The sequence below is a fragment of the Pelodiscus sinensis genome, chromosome 3 (assembly GCF_052426305.1).
Source record: "Pelodiscus sinensis isolate ZL-2025 chromosome 3, ASM5242630v1, whole genome shotgun sequence".
NCBI classification, from domain to species: domain Eukaryota; kingdom Metazoa; phylum Chordata; order Testudines; family Trionychidae; genus Pelodiscus; species Pelodiscus sinensis.
Window position 1 is genome coordinate 580914 of NC_143054.1, and position 18306 is coordinate 599219.

At 73.7% G+C, this 18306-nt stretch overlaps 1 protein-coding gene across 1 annotated transcript in view; it reads right to left on the reverse strand.

Annotated features, from left to right (window-relative positions):
• IFT172 (intraflagellar transport 172) overlaps positions 1 to 18306 on the reverse strand; it is a 178238-nt gene that overhangs the window by 76063 nt on the left and 83869 nt on the right. Inside the window, exons 21-27 of the mRNA XM_089776934.1 lie at positions 13953 to 14030; positions 12795 to 13043; positions 10275 to 10353; positions 9908 to 10028; positions 1286 to 1430; positions 1125 to 1214; positions 169 to 266 (exon numbers count right to left, since the gene is read on the reverse strand). Of these exons, the coding sequence (XP_089633060.1) occupies positions 169 to 266; positions 1125 to 1214; positions 1286 to 1430; positions 9908 to 10028; positions 10275 to 10353; positions 12795 to 13043; positions 13953 to 14030 (860 nt within the window). The remainder of the gene's footprint in view (positions 1 to 168; positions 267 to 1124; positions 1215 to 1285; positions 1431 to 9907; positions 10029 to 10274; positions 10354 to 12794; positions 13044 to 13952; positions 14031 to 18306) is intronic.

Genomic DNA, 18306 nt, shown 5'->3' on the forward strand with positions numbered 1-18306 from the left:
CCTCAGTCCCAGAAAGAGCTTCTGTCCTCCTGCCCTCTCCCCATCCCCAGCAAGACCCCTTGGCAGTTGTGCTGGGAACCGGGCTCTGGAGAGGCTGCGCTTTCTCCACACCCCCCGGGGCTGTAAGCGAGGCCTAGCCCCCAGCCCTGGCGTCCAGCAGACACTCACCTCTCTGCTTCTTTGTATTTGCCCTGCTTTTCCAGCTCCTGAGCCTGGCTGGTGTAGAGCACGGACACCTCTTCCTGCCTCATGCACTGGGTCGCCAGCTGCAGGGAGGCACAGGCGGAAGGGGGGTTGGGGAGATCCCAGCCCCCCCGCGCCGGGAATACCTGCTGGGTGTGTGGCGGGTTCAGCTCTGAAGCCCTAGGCACCCACTTGGCAGTCTGACATGGCCAGTCTCCATTTGGACGGCTTGGGAGCAGAGCCCGGGGCCCACTGCATACCCTGGGTGCTTGGCTACCCAGCTCACAAGCGCCCTGCGGGGAAGGGCCGCTCTCCAGGCCAGAGGCGGACAGAGCAGTGACCTGGCCTGGTTTGGCCCCCTTCAATGACCCCTGGGAACGGCACCAGGGCCTCCTGGGATGGAGGCGAGGAGCAGGGCCCGGGAGACCCGGCTGCTGGGGTGCGCACGGTTAGCGAAGGGGTCTTGGCCCAGGCTGATGGACAGCCTTGCCGGGACTCCTAGCCCCTCCCCGCGTGCTATGGGGAAAGGCGCACGCGGCTGTACCCAAGCGGTAACTGTGTGGCAGCCAGGCCGGAGCCCTCGTGAGTGGCCGAGTCACGGAGCCGTCTAGGCCCACCAGCGAGTGCCTGGGCAAGTCACAATGCTCCCCGGCAGCGTTCTGTGCCATGCCGCCCATTAACCCTTCGTCTGCCACGGGAAACACGGTGCCGTACCCGGCACTCGCCAGCGGGTCTACGAGTGACAAGTCACAAAGCCATTTCGGGATCTCGCCTTCGCGTGCAACTCACAAAGGGCTGAGCCAAGACCTGACCTGGAGGCCGCTGCATCCCCCCGGCCGCTCGAGCAGCCTCCACTGGGACAAGATTCCCCTTTTTCTCTGCCCGTTAAGAGAGAAGGGAGCGAATCGGCCCTGGGTCGCCTGTCCCTCGCCAGCACCCACCTTGTGTGCCTGCTCCCAGAGCCCGGCCTGCGTGTACATGTCAATGGCGTCCTTGGCCCGCTCCCCTTTCAAGTACAGCCCCTCTGCAATCTGTGGGCGAGAGAGAGCTGTGAGGGGGCCGGGCCACGTGGGGCTGGGAGCGGGGGGACCTGGCGCCTCACCTGGTACTCCTGCAGGGCTGCGTAGTGCTGGGCGATCCTGGGGTAGAACTTAGCTGCTGTCCTTTGGTCTTGGGAATCCAGGATGTAAATGGCCTTCTTCCACTGCCGGGCCCCGAGCGCTGCCTCAACGGCCTTGACGGAGCACCTGGGGCAGAGGGGCAGCGCCTCAGCAGCCCGCCCTGGGGACACGCGGACGAGGCCCTGCAGAGCGCGCCGCCTCAGAGAGCACAGCTAGCAGGGGGGAGATGAGCAGAGAAACCCCTCCCGCCCACAAACGCTCAGCACCAAATAACCGTGTCAGGCTCAAAGGCGCCACAGGACGGCTCCTTGTTCTTGCTGAGACAGACTCACACGGCTCCCCAGCGCAGACACCGCTCGCTGCAGCACAAGAGGGCACAAAGCGCCCCAGGCAGGGACTGCCGAGGGCTCTGGGCACCGGTCAGCCGGGGGGAGGGAAGGGAGCCGGGATTCCCAAGGGCTCTGGGCACCGGCCGAGCGGGGGGAGGGAAGGGAGCTGGGATTCCCAAGGGCTCTGGGCACCCGCCGAGCCGGGGGGAGGGAAGGGAGCCGGGATTCCCAAGGGCTCTGGGCATCGGCCGAGCCGGGGGGAGGAAAGGGAGCCAGGATTCCCAAGGGCTCTGGGCATCGGCCGAGCTGGGAGGGAGGGAAGGGAGCCGGGATTCCCAAGGGCTCTGGGCATCGGCTGAGCTGGGAGGGAGGGAAGGGAGCCGGGATTCCCAAGGGCTCTGGGCACCGGCCGAGCCGGGGGGAGGAAAGGGAGCCGGAGTTCCCGAGGGCTCTGGGCACCGGCCGAGCCGGGGGGAGGGAAGGGAGCCGGAGTTCCCGAGGGCTCTGGGCATCGGCCGAGCCGGGGGGAGGGAAGGGAGCCGGAGTTCCCGAGGGCTCTGGGCACCGGCCGAGCCGGGGGGAGGGAAGGGAGCCGGGGTTCCCGAGGGCTCTGGGCACCGGCCGAGCCGGGGGGAGGGAAGGGAGCCGGGGTTCCCGAGGGCTCTGGGCACCGGCCGAGCCGGGGGGAGGGAAGGGAGCCGGGGTTCCCGAGGGCTCTGGGCACCGGCCGAGCCGGGGGGAGGGAAGGGAGCCGGGGCCGGAGTTCCCGAGGGCTCTGGGCACCGGCCGAGCCGGGAGGGAGGGAAGGGAGCTGGGGCCGGGGTTCCCGAGGGCTCTGGGCACCGGCCGAGCCGGGAGGGAGGAAAGGGAGCCGGGGCCGGGGTTCCCGAGGGCTCTGGGCATCGGCCGAGCCGGGGGGAAGGAAAGGGAGCCGGGATTCCCAAGGGCTCTGGGCACCGGCCGAGCCGGGGGGAGGAAAGGGAGCCGGGATTCCCAAGGGCTCTGGGCACCGGCCGAGCCGGGGGGAGGGAAGGGAGCCGGAGTTCCCGAGGGCTCTGGGCATCGGCCGAGCCGGGGGGAGGGAAGGGAGCCGGGATTCCCAAGGGCTCTGGGCACCGGCCGAGCCGGGGGGGAGGGAAGGGAGCCGGGGTTCCCGAGGGCTCTGGGCATCGGCCGAGCCGGGGGGAGGGAAGGGAGCCGGGATTCCCAAGGGCTCTGGGCACCGGCCGAGCCGGGGGGAGGGAAGGGAGCCGGGGCCGGAGTTCCCGAGAGCTCTGGGCATCGGCCGAGCCGGGAGGGAGGGAAGGGAGCCGGGGCCGGGGTTCCCGAGGGCTCTGGGCACCGGCCGAGCCGGGAGGGAGGGAAGGGAGCCGGGGCCGGGGTTCCCGAGGGCTCTGGGCACCGGCCGAGCCGGGAGGGAGGGAAGGGAGCTGGGGCCGGAGTTCCCGAGGGCTCTGGGCACCGGCCGAGCCGGGAGGGAGGGAAAGGAGCCGGGGCCGGGGTTCCCGAGGGCTCTGGGCACCGGTCGAGCCGGGAGGGAGGGAAGGGAGCCGGGGCCGGGGTTCCCGAGGGCTCTGGGCACCGGTCGAGCCGGGAGGGAGGGAAGGGAGCCGGAGTTCCCGAGGGCTCTGGGCACCGGCTGAGCCGGGGGGAGGAAAGGGAGCTGGGGCCGGAGTTCCCGAGGGCTCTGGGCACCGGCTGAGCCGGGGGGAGGGAAGGGAGCCGGGATTCCCAAGGGCTCTGGGCACCGGCCGAGCCGGGGGAGGAAAGGGAGCCGGGATTCCCAAGGGCTCTGGGCACCGGCCGAGCCGGGGGAGGAAAGGGAGCCGGGATTCCCAAGGGCTCTGGGCACCGGCCGAGCCGGGGGGAGGGAAGGGAGCCGGAGTTCCCGAGGGCTCTGGGCATCGGCCGAGCCGGGGGGAGGGAAGGGAGCCGGGGTTCCCGAGGGCTCTGGGCATCGGACTAGCCAGGGGGGAGGAAAGGGAGCCGGGATTCCCAAGGGCTCTGGGCACCGGCCGAGCCGGGGGGGAGGGAAGGGAGCCGGGGTTCCCGAGGGCTCTGGGCATCGGCCGAGCCGGGGGGAGGGAAGGGAGCCGGGATTCCCAAGGGCTCTGGGCACCGGCCGAGCCGGGGGGAGGGAAGGGAGCCGGGGTTCCCGAGGGCTCTGGGCATCGGCCGAGCCGGGGGGAGGGAAGGGAGCCGGGGCCGGAGTTCCCGAGAGCTCTGGGCATCGGCCGAGCCGGGAGGGAGGGAAGGGAGCCGGGGCCGGGGTTCCCGAGGGCTCTGGGCACCGGCCGAGCCGGGAGGGAGGGAAGGGAGCTGGGGCCGGAGTTCCCGAGGGCTCTGGGCACCGGCCGAGCCGGGAGGGAGGGAAGGGAGCCGGGGCCGGGGTTCCCGAGGGCTCTGGGCACCGGTCGAGCCGGGAGGGAGGGAAGGGAGCCGGGGCCGGGGTTCCCGAGGGCTCTGGGCACCGGTCGAGCCGGGAGGGAGGGAAGGGAGCCGGAGTTCCCGAGGGCTCTGGGCATCGGCCGAGCCGGGGGGAGGGAAGGGAGCTGGGGCCGGAGTTCCCGAGGGCTCTGGGCACCGGCTGAGCCGGGGGGAGGGAAGGGAGCCGGGGCCGGGGTTCCCGAGGGCTCTGGGCATCGGCCGAGCCGGGGGGAGGGAAGGGAGCCGGGGCCGGAGTTCCCGAGGGCTCTGGGCACCGGCCGAGCCGGGAGGGAGGGAAGGGAGCTGGGGCCGGGGTTCCCGAGGGCTCTGGGCACCGGCCGAGCAGGGAGGGAGGAAAGGGAGCCGGGGCCGGGGTTCCCGAGGGCTCTGGGCATCGGCCGAGCCGGGGGGAAGGAAAGGGAGCCGGGATTCCCAAGGGCTCTGGGCACCGGCCGAGCCGGGGGGGAGGGAAGGGAGCCGGGGTTCCCGAGGGCTCTGGGCATCGGCCGAGCCGGGGGGAGGGAAGGGAGCCGGAGTTCCCGAGGGCTCTGGGCACCGGCCGAGCCGGGGGGAGGGAAGGGAGCCGGGGCCGGAGTTCCCGAGAGCTCTGGGCATCGGCCGAGCCGGGAGGGAGGGAAGGGAGCCGGGGTTCCCGAGGGCTCTGGGCACCGGCCGAGCCGGGAGGGAGGGAAGGGAGCCGGAGTTCCCGAGGGCTCTGGGCATCGGCCGAGCCGGGGGGAGGGAAGGGAGCTGGGGCCGGAGTTCCCGAGGGCTCTGGGCACCGGCCGAGCCGGGAGGGAGGGAAGGGAGCTGGGGCCGGAGTTCCCGAGGGCTCTGGGCACCGGCCGAGCCGGGAGGGAGGGAAGGGAGCCGGGGCCGGGGTTCCCGAGGGCTCTGGGCACCGGTCGAGCCGGGAGGGAGGGAAGGGAGCCGGGGCCGGGGTTCCCGAGGGCTCTGGGCACCGGTCGAGCCGGGAGGGAGGGAAGGGAGCCGGAGTTCCCGAGGGCTCTGGGCATAGGCCGAGCCGGGGGGAGGGAAGGGAGCTGGGGCCGGAGTTCCCGAGGGCTCTGGGCACCGGCTGAGCCGGGGGGAGGGAAGGGAGCCGGGGCCGGGGTTCCCGAGGGCTCTGGGCATCGGCCGAGCCGGGGGGAGGGAAGGGAGCCGGGGCTGGAGTTCCCGAGGGCTCTGGGCACCGGCCGAGCCGGGAGGGAGGGAAGGGAGCTGGGGCCGGAGTTCCCGAGGGCTCTGGGCACCGGCTGAGCCGGGGGGAGGGAAGGGAGCCGGGGCCGGGGTTCCCGAGGGCTCTGGGCATCGGCCGAGCCGGGGGGAAGGAAAGGGAGCCGGGATTCCCAAGGGCTCTGGGCACCGGCCGAGCCGGGGGGAGGAAAGGGAGCCGGGATTCCCAAGGGCTCTGGGCACCGGCCGAGCCGGGGGGAGGGAAGGGAGCCGGAGTTCCCGAGGGCTCTGGGCATCGGCCGAGCCGGGGGGAGGGAAAGGAGCCGGGATTCCCAAGGGCTCTGGGCACCGGCCGAGCCGGGGGGAGGGAAGGGAGCCGGGGTTCCCGAGGGCTCTGGGCATCGGCCGAGCCGGGGGGAGGGAAGGGAGCCGGGATTCCCAAGGGCTCTGGGCACCGGCCGAGCCGGGGGGGAGGGAAGGGAGCCGGGGTTCCCGAGGGCTCTGGGCATCGGCCGAGCCGGGGGGAGGGAAGGGAGCCGGAGTTCCCGAGGGCTCTGGGCACCGGCCGAGCCGGGGGGAGGGAAGGGAGCCGGGGCCGGAGTTCCCGAGAGCTCTGGGCATCGGCCGAGCCGGGGGGAGGGAAGGGAGCCGGGGCCGGGGTTCCCGAGGGCTCTGGCACCGGCCGAGCCGGGGGGAGGGAAGGGAGCTGGGGCCCCCGAGGGCTCTGGGCATCGGCCGAGCCGGGAGGGAGGGAAGGGAGCCGGGGCCGGGGTTCCCGAGGGCTCTGGGCATCGGCCGAGCCGGGGGGAGGGAAGGGAGCCGGGGCCGGAGTTCCCGAGGGCTCTGGGCATCGGCCGAGCCGGGAGGGAGGGAAGGGAGCCGGGGCCGGGGTTCCCGAGGGCTCTGCGCACCGGCCGAGCCGGGAGGGAGGGAAGGGAGCCGGGGCCGGGGTTCCCGAGGGCTCTGGGCATCGGCCGAGCCGGGAGGGAGGGAAGGGAGCCGGGGCCGGGGTTCCCGAGGGCTCTGGGCATCGGCCGAGCCGGGAGGGAGGGAAGGGAGCCGGGGCCGGGGTTCCCGAGGGCTCTGGGCACCGGCCGAGCCGGGAGGGAGGGAAGGGAGCCGGGGCCGGGGTTCCCGAGGGCTCTGCGCACCGGCCGAGCCGGGAGGGAGGGAAGGGAGCCGGGGCCGGGGTTCCCGAGGGCTCTGGGCACCGGCCGAGCCGGGGGGAGGGAAGGGAGCCGGGGCCGGGGTTCCCGAGGGCTCTGGGCACCGGCCGAGCCGGGGGGAGGGAAGGGAGCCGGGGTTCCCGAGGGCTCTGGGCATCGGCCGAGCCGGGAGGGAGGGAAGGGAGCCGGGGCCGGGGTTCCCGAGGGCTCTGGGCACCGGCCGAGCCGGGAGGGAGGGAAGGGAGCCGGGGCCGGAGTTCCCGAGGGCTCTGGGCACCGGCTGAGCCGGGGGGAGGGAAGGGAGCCGGGGCCGGGGTTCCCGAGGGCTCTGGGCACCGGCCGAGCCGGGAGGGAGGGAAGGGAGCCGGGGCCGGGGTTCCCGAGGGCTCTGGGCATCGGCCGAGCCGGGAGGGAGGGAAGGGAGCCGGGGCCGGGGTTCCCGAGGGCTCTGGGCACCGGCCGAGCCGGGGGGAGGGAAGGGAGCCGTGGCCGGGGTTCCCGAGGGCTCTGGGCACCGGCCGAGCCGGGGGGAGGGAAGGGAGCCGGGGTTCCCGAGGGCTCTGGGCACCGGCCGAGCCGGGGGGAGGGAAGGGAGCCGGAGTTCCCGAGGGCTCTGGGCATCGGCCGAGCCGGGGGGAGGGAAGGGAGCTGGGGCCCCCGAGGGCTCTGGCCACCGGCTGAGCCGGGAGGGAGGGAAGGGAGCCGGGGCCGGGGTTCCCGAGGGCTCTGGGCACCGGCCGAGCCGGGGGGAGGGAAGGGAGCCGGGGTTCCCGAGGGCTCTGGGCACCGGCCGAGCCGGGAGGGAGGGAATGGAGCCGGGGCCGGGGTTCCCGAGGGCTCTGGGCACCGGCCGAGCCGGGAGGGAGGGAAGGGAGCCGGGGCCGGAGTTCCCGAGGGCTCTGGGCACCGGCCGAGCCGGGGGGAGGGAAGGGAGCCGGGGCCGGGGTTCCCGAGGGCTCTGGGCATCGGCCGAGCCGGGGGGAGGGAAGGGAGCCGGGGCCGGGGTTCCCGAGGGCTCTGGCACCGGCCGAGCCGGGGGAGGGAAGGGAGCCGGGGCCGGGGTTCCCGAGGGCTCTGGGCATCGGCCGAGCCTGGGGGAGGGAAGGGAGCCGGGGCCGGGGTTCCCGAGGGCTCTGGGCACCGGCCGAGCCGGGGGAGGGAAGGGAGCCGGGGCCGGGGTTCCCGAGGGCTCTGGGCACCGGCCGAGCCGGGAGGGAGGGAAGGGAGCCGGGGCCGGGGTTCCCGAGGGCTCTGGGCACCGGCCGAGCCGGGAGGGAGGGAAGGGAGCCGGGGCCGGGGTTCCCGAGGGCTCTGGGCACCGGCCGAGCCGGGAGGGAGGGAAGGGAGCCGGGGCCGGGGTTCCCGAGGGCTCTGGGCACCGGCCGAGCCGGGGGGAGGGAAGGGAGCCGGGGCCGGGGTTCCCGAGGGCTCTGGGCACCGGCCGAGCTGGGGGGAGGGAAGGGAGCCGGGGCCGGGGTTCCCGAGGGCTCTGGGCACCGGCTGGGCCGGGGGGAGGGAAGGGAGCCGGGGGCGGGGTTCCCGAGGGCTCTGCGCACCGGCCGAGCCGGGAGGGAGGGAAGGGAGCCGGGGCCGGAGTTCCCGAGGGCTCTGGGCACCGGCCGAGCCGGGGGAGGGAAGGGAGCCGGGGCCGGGGTTCCCGAGGGCTCTGGGCATCGGCCGAGCCGGGGGGAGGGAAGGGAGCCGGGGCCGGGGTTCCCGAGGGCTCTGGGCATCGGCCGAGCTGGGGGGAGGGAAGGGAGCTGGGGCCGGGGTTCCCGAGGGCTCTGGGCACCGGCCGAGCCGGGGGGAGGGAAGGGAGCCGGGGCCGGGGTTCCCGAGGGCTCTGGGCACCGGCCGAGCCGGGAGGGAGGGAAGGGAGCCGGGGCCGGAGTTCCCGAGGGCTCTGGGCACCGGCCGAGCCGGGGGGAGGGAAGGGAGCCGGGGCCGGGGTTCCCGAGGGCTCTGGGCATCGGCCGAGCCGGGGGGAGGGAAGGGAGCCGGGGCCGGGGTTCCCGAGGGCTCTATGCACCGGCCGAGCTGGGGGGAGGGAAGGGAGCTGGGGCCGGGGTTCCCGAGGGCTCTGGGCATCGGCCGAGCCGGGAGGGAGGGAAGGGAGCCGGGGCTGGAGTTCCCGAGGGCTCTGGGCATCGGCCGAGCCGGGGGGGAGGGAAGGGAGCCGGGGCCGGGGTTCCCGAGGGCTCTGGGCACCGGCCGAGCCGGGAGGGAGGGAAGGGAGCCGTGGCCGGGGTTCCCGAGGGCTCTGGGCACCGGCCGAGCCGGGAGGAAGGGAAGGGAGCCGGGGCCGGGGTTCCCGAGGGCTCTGCGCGCCGGCCGAGCCGGGAGGGAGGGCAGGGAGCCGTGGCCGGGGTTCCCGAGGGCTCTGGGCACCGGCCGAGCCGGGGGAGGGAAGGGAGCCGGGGCCGGAGTTCCCGAGGGCTCTGGGCACCGGCCGAGCCGAGGGGAGGGAAGGGAGCCGGGGCGGGAGTTCCCGAGGGCTCTGGGCACCGGCCGAGCCGGGAGGGAGGGAAGGGAGCCGGGGCCGGGGTTCCCGAGGGCTCTGGGCACCGGCGGAGCCGGGAGGGAGGGAAGGGAGCCGGGGCCGGGGTTCCCGAGGGCTCTGGGCACCGGCCGAGCCGGGAGGGAGGGAAGGGAGCCGTGGCCGGGGTTCCCGAGGGCTCTGGGCACCGGCCGAGCCGGGAGGGAGGGAAGGGAGCCGGGGCCGGGGTTCCCGAGGGCTCTGCGCACCGGCCGAGCCGGGAGGGAGGGAAGGGAGCCGTGGCCGGGGTTCCCGAGGGCTCTGGGCACCGGCCGAGCCGGGAGGGAGGGAAGGGAGCCGTGGCCGGGGTTCCCGAGGGCTCTGGGCACCGGCCGAGGCGGGAGGGAGGGAAGGGAGCCGGGGCCGGGGTTCCGGAGGGCTCTGCGCACCGGCCGAGCCGGGAGGGAGGGAAGGGAGCCGGGGCTGGAGTTCCCGAGGGCTCTGGGCACCGGCCGAGCCGGGGGAGGGAAGGGAGCCGGGGCCGGGGTTCCCGAGGGCTCTGGGCATCGGCCGAGCCGGGAGAGAGGAAAGGGAGCCGGGGCCGGGGTTCCCGAGGGCTCTGGGCACCGGCCGAGCCGGGAGGGAGGGAAGGGAGCCGGGGCCGGGGTTCCCGAGGGCTCTGGGCACCGGCCGAGCCGGGAGGGAGGGAAGGGAGCCTGGGCCGGGGTTCTCGAGGGCTCTGGGCACCGGCCGAGCCGGGAGGGAGGGAAGGGAGCCAGGGCCGGGGTTCCCGGGGGCTCTGGGCACCGGCCGAGCCGGGGGAGGGAAGGGAGCCGGGGCCGGGGTTCCCGAGGGCTCTGGGCACTGGCAGGGCAGGAGCCCAGGCTGGAACAGCGGGGGCCGGGACAGCGGGCCTGTGGGGTCCCAGCAAAGCTGGAGAGGGGAGGGCTCCTTGGCTCTAGGGCGGGCAGCCCCCCAGTGCAGCGCATGAACTCCCTGAGCTGTGCGAATTCTCCAGCCTGGCCTTACCGGGCTTCAATGTAGTGGTTAATGGCGGCATCCAGCTGCTTCTGCTGCACCAGGTGATCGCCCCAGGCCTCCTCCAGGTTGAGCACCTCCGCCGGGAAGGCCACGCGAGCCAGCTCCACCGCTGTGAAGGGACAGGCTCACATGGCACCCGGCCCGGCTGATCCAAGGCCTGGCTCACGAGACGGGAAGGGGTGGCCTGGGTCAGTGTCCAGCGCCCACTTTGCAAGCAGCCCCCCAGTAGCCCCGGTCTCCACGCCCCCGGGGCGCTGCGGAGGGCTGGAAGATGGGCGCAGACACGCAGCCAGAGGCCTGTCGGGCACCCTGGCGCCGGGGGCTCCCCCCAGGACGGGCGCGGGGACCACCGTACCTTTCAGGAAGGCGCAGCCCTTGCGGTAACACTCCAGAGCCTTCTGGGGGTTCCGGATCGACTCAAACAGCTCTCCAGCCTACGGCAGGAGCACAGGCAGTCAGAGCACTGCAGCATCCCTGCCCCACAGCCCGGCCCACCAGCTGCCAGTCCCCCGCCACGCTCGGCACCCCCAGGCTGGCTGATTACATCCTGGGCAGATGTCGGAAAGTACCATGCTCAGAAGAAACCAGCAATTCCAGGGACAAGCCCCCCATCCCTAGTGCACGGAGAGCTCTGGGCAGCGGCCGAGCTGGGGGGGGGGGAAGCAGGGCTGGGGCTGCCGAGGGCTCCGGGCACTGGCCGAGCTGGGGGGGGGGGGAAGCAGGGCTGGGGCTGCCGAGGGCTCTGGGCAGCGGCCGAGCTGGGGGGGGGGGGGGGGGGAAGCAGGGCTGGGGCTGCCGAGGGCTCTGGGCAGCGGCCGAGCCGGGGGGGGAGGGGAAGCAGGGCTGGGGTTGCCGAGGGCTCTGGGCAGCGGCCGAGCTGGGGGGGGAAGCAGGGCTGGGGCTCCCGAGGGCTCTGGGCAGCGGCCGAGCTGGGGGGAGGGAAGCAGGGCTGGGACTGCCGAGGGCTCCGGGCACTGGCCGAGCTGGGGGGGGGGAGGAAGCAGGGCTGGGACTGCCGAGGGCTCCGGGCACTGGCCGAGCTGGGGGGGGGAAGCAGGGCTGGGGCTGCCGAGGGCTCCGGGCACTGGCCGAGCTGGGGGGGGGGGGGGCAGGGAAGCAGGGCTGGGACTGCCGAGGGCTCCGGGCACTGGCCGAGCTGGGGGGGGGGGAAGCAGGGCTGGGACTGCCGAGGGCTCCGGGCACTGGCCGAGCTGGGGGGGGGGAAGCAGGGCTGGGACTGCCGAGGGCTCCGGGCACTGGCCGAGCTGGGGGGGGAAGCAGGGCTGGGGCTGCCGAGGGCTCCGGGCACTGGCCGAGCTGGGGGGGGGGGGGGAAGCAGGGCTGGGGCTGCCGAGGGCTCCGGGCACTGGCCGAGCTGGGGGGGGGGGGGGAAGCAGGGCTGGGACTGCCGAGGGCTCCGGGCACTGGCCGAGCTGGGGGGGGGGGGGGGGGAAGCAGGGCTGGGACTGCCGAGGGCTCCGGGCACTGGCCGAGCTGGGGGGGGGGAAGCAGGGCTGGGGCTGCCGAGGGCTCCGGGCACTGGCCGAGCTGGGGGGGGGGGGGGGGGAAGGGGCTGGGGCTGCCGAGGGCTCCGGGCACTGGCCGAGCTGGGGGGAAGCAGGGCTGGGGCTGCCGAGGGCTCCGGGCAGCGGCCGAGCTGGGGGGGGGGGGGGGAAGCAGGGCTGGGGCTGCCGAGGGCTCCGGGCAGCGGCCGAGCTGGGGGGAAGCAGGGCTGGGGCTGCCGAGGGCTCCGGGCACTGGCCGAGCTGGGGGGAAGCAGGGCTGGGGCTGCCGAGGGCTCCGGGCACTGGCCGAGCTGGGGGGGGGGAAGCAGGGCTGGGGCTGCCGAGGGCTCCGGGCACTGGCCGAGCTGGGGGGAGCTGGGGGGAGCAGGGCTGGGGCTGAGGGCTGGGCGGGAGCTGGGGGGAAGCAGGGCTGGGGGCAGCGGCGGGCTGGGGGGGAAGCAGGGCTGGGGCTCCCGAGGGCTCTGGGCAGCGGCCGAGCTGGGGGGGGAAGCAGGGCTGGGGCTCCCGAGGGCTCTGGGCACTGGCCGAGGGGGGGGGGGGAAGCAGGGCTGGGGCTGCCGAGGGCTCTGGGCACTGGCCGAGCTGGGGGGGAAGCAGGGGCTGGGGCTGCCGAGGGCTCCGGGCACTGGCCGAGCTGGGGGGGGAAGCAGGGCTGGGGCTGCCGAGGGCTCCGGGCACTGGCCGAGCTGGGGGGGCGGGGCTGGGGCTGCCGAGGGCTCCGGGCACTGGCCGAGCTGGGGGGGGAAGCAGGGCTGGGGCTGCCGAGGGCTCCGGGCACTGGCCGAGCTGGGGGGGGGGAAGCAGGGCTGGGGCTGCCGAGGGCTCCGGGCACTGGCCGAGCTGGGGGGGGGGGGGAAGCAGGGCTGGGGCTGCCGAGGGCTCCGGGCACTGGCCGAGCTGGGGGGGGGGAAGGGCAGGGCTGGGGGGGGGAAGCAGGGCTGGGGCTGCCGAGGGCTCCGGGCACTGGCCGAGCTGGGGGGGGGGAAGCAGGGCTGGGGCTGCCGAGGGCTCCGGGCACTGGCCGAGCTCGGGGGGGGAAGCAGGGCTGGGGCTGCCGAGGGCTCCGGGCACTGGCCGAGCTGGGGGGCAGGGGGGGGGAAGCAGGGCTGGGGCTGCCGAGGGCTCCGGGCACTGGCAGAGCTCGGGGGGGGAAGCAGGGCTGGGGCTGCCGAGCTGGGGGGGCGGCGTATCTGCAGGTCTGTGCAGGTGAGGCTGGAAGCCGCTTGGGGGCATGCTGGCGCTGTGAGGGTAAGCTGCTGCGTGACAGTGGGGCCATGTGTTTGTGGTGATGGGGGCGGGGCTCCGAGCCCTGGGGGCGGGGCTCCGAGCCCTGGGGGCGGGGCTCTCACCTGCTCGTACAGCTCCCCTTTGATCAGTGCGGCTGTGATTCTGTTGGTGACGTCCCCGTTGGCCAGCAGCTGGTCCTGGGCCATGGCCAGCCGAGCGGCTCGGGCTGGCAGCCCGGCTCTCAGGTACAGGCCCACGGCAGCCAGGTGCTCCCCTTGGCCCTCCTGCACCTCCCCGGCCTTCTCCTCCTGCTGCGTATCCAGCAGCCACTGGTAATAGCCCCGGCGGAGCCTCTCCAGCCCTGGGTGCCCCTGGGATGGACGGGGGGGGGGAGGGATGTCAGCACAGGGAGCCCCGGCGGAGCCTCTCCAGCCCTGGGTGCCCCTGGGATGGACGGGGGGGGGGGGGGGGGAGGGATGTCAGCACAGGGAGCCCCGGCGGAGCCTCTCCAGCCCTGGGTGCCCCTGGGATGGACGGGGGGGGGGATGTCAGCACAGGGAGCCCCGGCGGAGCCTCTCCAGCCCTGGGTGCCCCTGGGATGGACGGGGGGGGAGGGGGGGGAGGGATGTCAGCACAGGGAGCCCCGGCGGAGCCTCTCCAGCCCTGGGTGCCCCTGGGATGGACGGGGGGGGGGGGGATGTCAGCACAGGCAGCCCCGTCCCTCCCGCGGGCGTCGCCCTGCAGCACGCCCCAGCTCCCCGCCCCTCTCCGCCCAGCTGGGTCCCCGAGCTCCCTCCCCCTCCGCCCCGCCCCAGGGCGGACCCGAGCTCCCCTCCCCCTCTGCTCCGCCCCACTCAGTCCTCAAGCTCCCTCCCCCTCTGCCCAGCCCTCGAGCTTCCGTCCCGCTGTGCCCAGCATGGTCCCCGAGCTCCCCGCCCCCTCCCAGCACCCCACCCAGTCCCTAAGCTCCCCTCCCCTCCCCCTTGCAGCACCCTACCCTGGCCCCGAGCTGCCAAGCTCCACTTCCCCACCCCATAGCATCCCTGAGCCTCCCCTCCCCCTCTACCCCACAGCGCCCCCAAGCTCCCCTCTCCTTCTGCAGCGCCCTGCGGTGACCTTGAGCCCCCCGCTGTGCCCCGAATTCCTCCCTCTCTGTGCCAAACCAACGCCCCTCCCCTCTCTTCCTGTCTCCCCAGGACCCACAGGAGCACTGCCTTCCCTCCCCTGTCAAAGACACAGCCCGAGGGCCCGCCCCTTCCCCAGAGCCCCCCCCCCCGTACCTTGGCCTCCGCCACCACAAGGCACTCGTCCCACATGTGCAGCTCCTGGTACATGTCCATGGCCTCCTCCACCGCGTTCTGGGCACAGACAGCAGAGCGTTACCGTGGGGCCGGCTCCCGCTCTGCGGCCGTGGCACCGGAGCCAGGAGGCAGCCTGCGCACGCGAGCCATGCAGTCTGCAATACCGGGCAGCAAGGGGGGCCTCCCCGACCCCCCCGGGAGACGCAAGGGGAGCCTCCCCGACCCCCCCGGGAGACGCAAGGGGGCCTCCCCGACCCCCCTCCCCGAGAGACGCAAGGGGGCCTCCCCGACCCCCCCGGGAGACGCAAGGGGAGCCTCCCCGACCCCCCTCCCCGAGAGACGCAAGGGGGCCTCCCCGACCCCCCCGGGAGACGCAAGAGGGGCCTCCCCGACCCCCCCGGGAGACGCAAGGGGGCCTCCCCGACCCCCCCTCCCCGAGAGACGCAAGGGGGCCTCCCCGACCCCCCCGGGAGACGCAAGAGGGGCCTCCCCGACCCCCCCGGGAGACACAAGGGGGCCTCCCCGACCCCCCCTCCCCGAGAGAGGCAAGGGGGCCTCCCCGACCCCCCCTCCCCGAGAGACGCAAGGGGGGCCTCCCCGACCCCCCCGGGAGACGCAAGGGGAGCCTCCCCGACCCCCCCGGGAGACGCAAGGGGGCCTCCCCGACCCCCCCGGGAGACGCAAGGGGGGCCTCCCCGACCCCCCCAGGAGACGCAAGGGGAGCCTCCCCGACCCCCCTCCCCGAGAGACGCAAGGGGGCCTCCCCGACCCCCCCGGGAGACGCAAGGGGAGCCTCCCCGACCCCCCCGGGAGACGCAAGGGGAGCCTCCCCGACCCCCCCAGGAGACGCAAGGGGAGCCTCCCCGACCCCCCTCCCCGAGAGACGCAAGAGGGGCCTCCCCGACCCCCCCGGGAGACGCAAGGGGAGCCTCCCCGACCCCCCTCCCCGAGAGACGCAAGGGGGCCTCCCCGACCCCCCCGGGAGACGCAAGGGGGGCCTCCCCGACCCCCCCGGGAGACGCAAGGGGAGCCTCCCCGACCCCCCTCCCCGAGAGACGCAAGGGGGCCTCCCCGACCCCCCCGGGAGACGCAAGGGGGGCCTCCCCGACCCCCCCGGGAGACGCAAGGGGGGCCTCCCCGACCCCCCCTCCCCGAGAGAGGCAAGGGGGCCTCCCCGACCCCCCTCCCCGAGAGACGCAAGGGGGCCTCCCCGACCCCCCCCTCCCCGAGAGACGCAAGGGGGGCCTCCCCGACCCCCCCAGGAGACGCAAGGGGGCCTTCCCGACCCCCCCTCCCCGAGAGACGCAAGGGGGCCTTCCCGACCCCCCTCCCCGAGAGACACAAGGGGGCCTCCCCGACCCCAACCCCGAGAGACGCAAGGGGGGCCTCCTCGACCCCCCCGGGAGACGCAAGGGGGGCCTCCCCGACCCCCCCGGGAGACGTAAGGGGGGCCTCCCTGACCCCCCCTCCCCGGGAGACGCAAGGGGGGCCTCCCCGACCCCCTCTCCCCGAGAGAGGCAAGGGGGCCTCCCCGACCCCCCTCCCCGAGAGAGGCAAGGGGGGCCTCCCCGACCCCCCCGGGAGACGCAAGGGGGGCCTCCCCGACCCCCTCTCCCCGAGAGAGGCAAGGGGGCCTCCCCGACCCCCCCTACCCGAGAGAGGCAAGGGGGCATCCCCGACCCCCCCGGGAGACGTAAGGGGGGCCTCCCCGACCCCCCCTCCCCGGGAGACGCAAGGGGGGCCTCCCCGACCCCCTCTCCCTGAGAGAGGCAAGGGGGCCTCCCCGACCCCCCCTCCCCGAGAGACGCAAGGGGGGCCTCCCCGACCCCCCCTCCCCGAGAGTCGCAAGGGGGGGCCTGCCCGACCCCCCCTCCCCGAGAGAGGCAAGGGGGCCTCCCCGACCCTCCCTCCCCGAGAGACGCAAGGGGGGCCTCCCCGACTCCCCCTCCCCGAGAGACGCAAGGGGAGCCTCCCCGACCCCCCCCGGGAGACGCAAGGGGGGGCCTCCCCCCCCCCCTCCCCGAGAGACGCAAGGGGAACCTCCCCGACCCCCCCTCCCCGAGAGACGCAAGGGGGCCTCCCCGACCCCCCCTCCCCGAGAGACGCAAGGGGGACCTCCCCGACCCCCCCTCCCCGAGAGACGCAAGGGGAACCTCCCCGACCCCCCCCCCGAGAGACGCAAGGGGAACCTCCCTGATCCCCCTCCCAAGAAATGCAGAGGGAACCTCCCTGACTCCATCCTAGAGATGCAAGGGGAACCTCCCCGACCCCCCCCGAGAGACGCAAGGGGAACCTCCCTGATCCCCCTCCCAAGAAATGCAGAGGGAACCTCCCTGACTCCATCCTAGATATGCAAGGGGAACCTCCCTGACCCCCCCCCCGAGAGACGCAAGGGGAACCTCCCTGATCCCCCCCGAGAGACGCAAAGGGAACCTCCCTGACCCCCCCCCCGAGAGACGCAAGGGGAACCTCCCTGACCCCCCCCCCCGAGAGACGCAAGGGGAACCTCCCTGATCCCCCTCCCAAGAAATGCAGAGGGAACCTCCCTGACTCCATCCTAGATATGCAAGGGGAACCTCCCTGACCCCCCCCCCCCCGAGAGACGCAAGGGGAACCTCCCTGATCCCCCCCCGAGAGACGCAAGGGGAACCTCCCCGACCCCCCCTCCCCGAGAGACGCAAGGGGAACCTCCCTGACCCCCCCCCGAGAGACGCAAGGGGAACCTCCCTGATCCCCCTCCCAAGAAATGCAGAGGGAACCTCCCTGACTCCATCCTAGATATGCAAGGGGAACCTCCCTGACCCCCCGCGCCCTCGAGATCACGAGAAGGTAGATTTCAGGATCCTGACCAAAGGAAGAAGGGAGAGTAGTAAAATACACACCCTGGACTTCAGAAAAGCAGATTTTGACTCCCTCAGAACTGATGGGCAGATCCCCTGGGATGTAACATGAAGGGGACAGGAGTCCAGGAGAGCTGGCAGGATTTTACAGAGCCCTTACTGAAGGCACAGAATGAAACCATCCCGACGCGCAGCAAGAGAGGCAAACGTGGGAGGAGACCGGACTGGCTCACCGGGGAAATCCTGGGTGAACTTAAGCACAAAAAGGAAGCTCACAGAGTGGGAACTTGGACAGGTGACCAGGGAGGGGTTTAAATGTCTAGCTGGAGAACGCCGGGGGATTGTCAGGAAGGCGAAAGCACAAATGGAATTGCGACTGGCTAAGGAGGTGAACGGTAACAAGAAAGGTTTCTACAGGCATGTTAACAAGAAGCTGGCTATGGGGGGGCCCCGCCCCCGGGCATGCGGCTGGGGGGGCTGCCCCCGGGCGGGCAAGTGTCCCCGCCCCCTGGCGCCCGACAACCTGAAAAGGTTGGGGACCACTGACTTAGGGTGTGTCTACACTCCAGTGCTATTTCAAACTGACTTAATTGGAAATAGTTCATTCAAATGAAGCTAATTCCAAATAACGCATCTAGACACAAAAACTATTTCGAAATAGCGAGTCCACACTGAGTGGACCCTGAACCGCGGTTAAGGCTGCCAGAACCAGTGCCGGCAGGGCATCAGGTTAGGACTTAGTGTGTGGGGCTGCTGCCTGAGGCTAACTGAGCTCCGTGCTTAAAGGAACCCTACGCCCTCCCCAGACAGACAGTTCTCCGGGTTTCCCGCTTGCTTGTCTACCTCGACGAGGGACAGCAAAGCAGTCCTGGCTTGGAGTGCCCTGAGTGCCCGCACCACAGCCCTCGGCCACATGGAGCCAGAGCTGCCCCTGGGCATGCCGGTGCGTCTCATGGGGTTGTTGCTATCAGCCCGGCTGCACTTGCTGCAGGCTGCCATCCGGGGGGGTCCATCGGGGGGCTATGAGGATCCAGGAGGCCCTGCGGGAGAGCGTCCACCCCAGGAGCCCTCAGAGCCTCCCTGGTCCTCCCCTCCAGGGGTTCATGCCTCATTCCTCCCTCACGTCCTTCCGCTTACCCCTCCCTAGCCCCCCTTCCTGATGTCAAACAAAAGACACGTATGTTCAAAAATAGAAACTGGGTTTCTTGAACAAAACTGGGGAGGGGGAATGAGCCTCTGGGGAGACTGGGAAAAGGAGGGGGGAGAGAGGAACAGAGACAGTGGGAGAGGGGAGGGGAAAACCTGGGAGGAGGGAGCTGGAAGGGGGAAGCAAGGGGAAGAAGGGGGAGGAGAAGCTCAGGGCTCAGGTTTGGGGGTCTCACCGGACCAACCTGCCTTTCATGCAAACCTGCTCCTGGATTCACGAGGCCTTTGGTGGCCAGGCTGGCAGCTATCCTGCCATAGACGGTCATGTTCCTCGGTCTCGGGCTGAG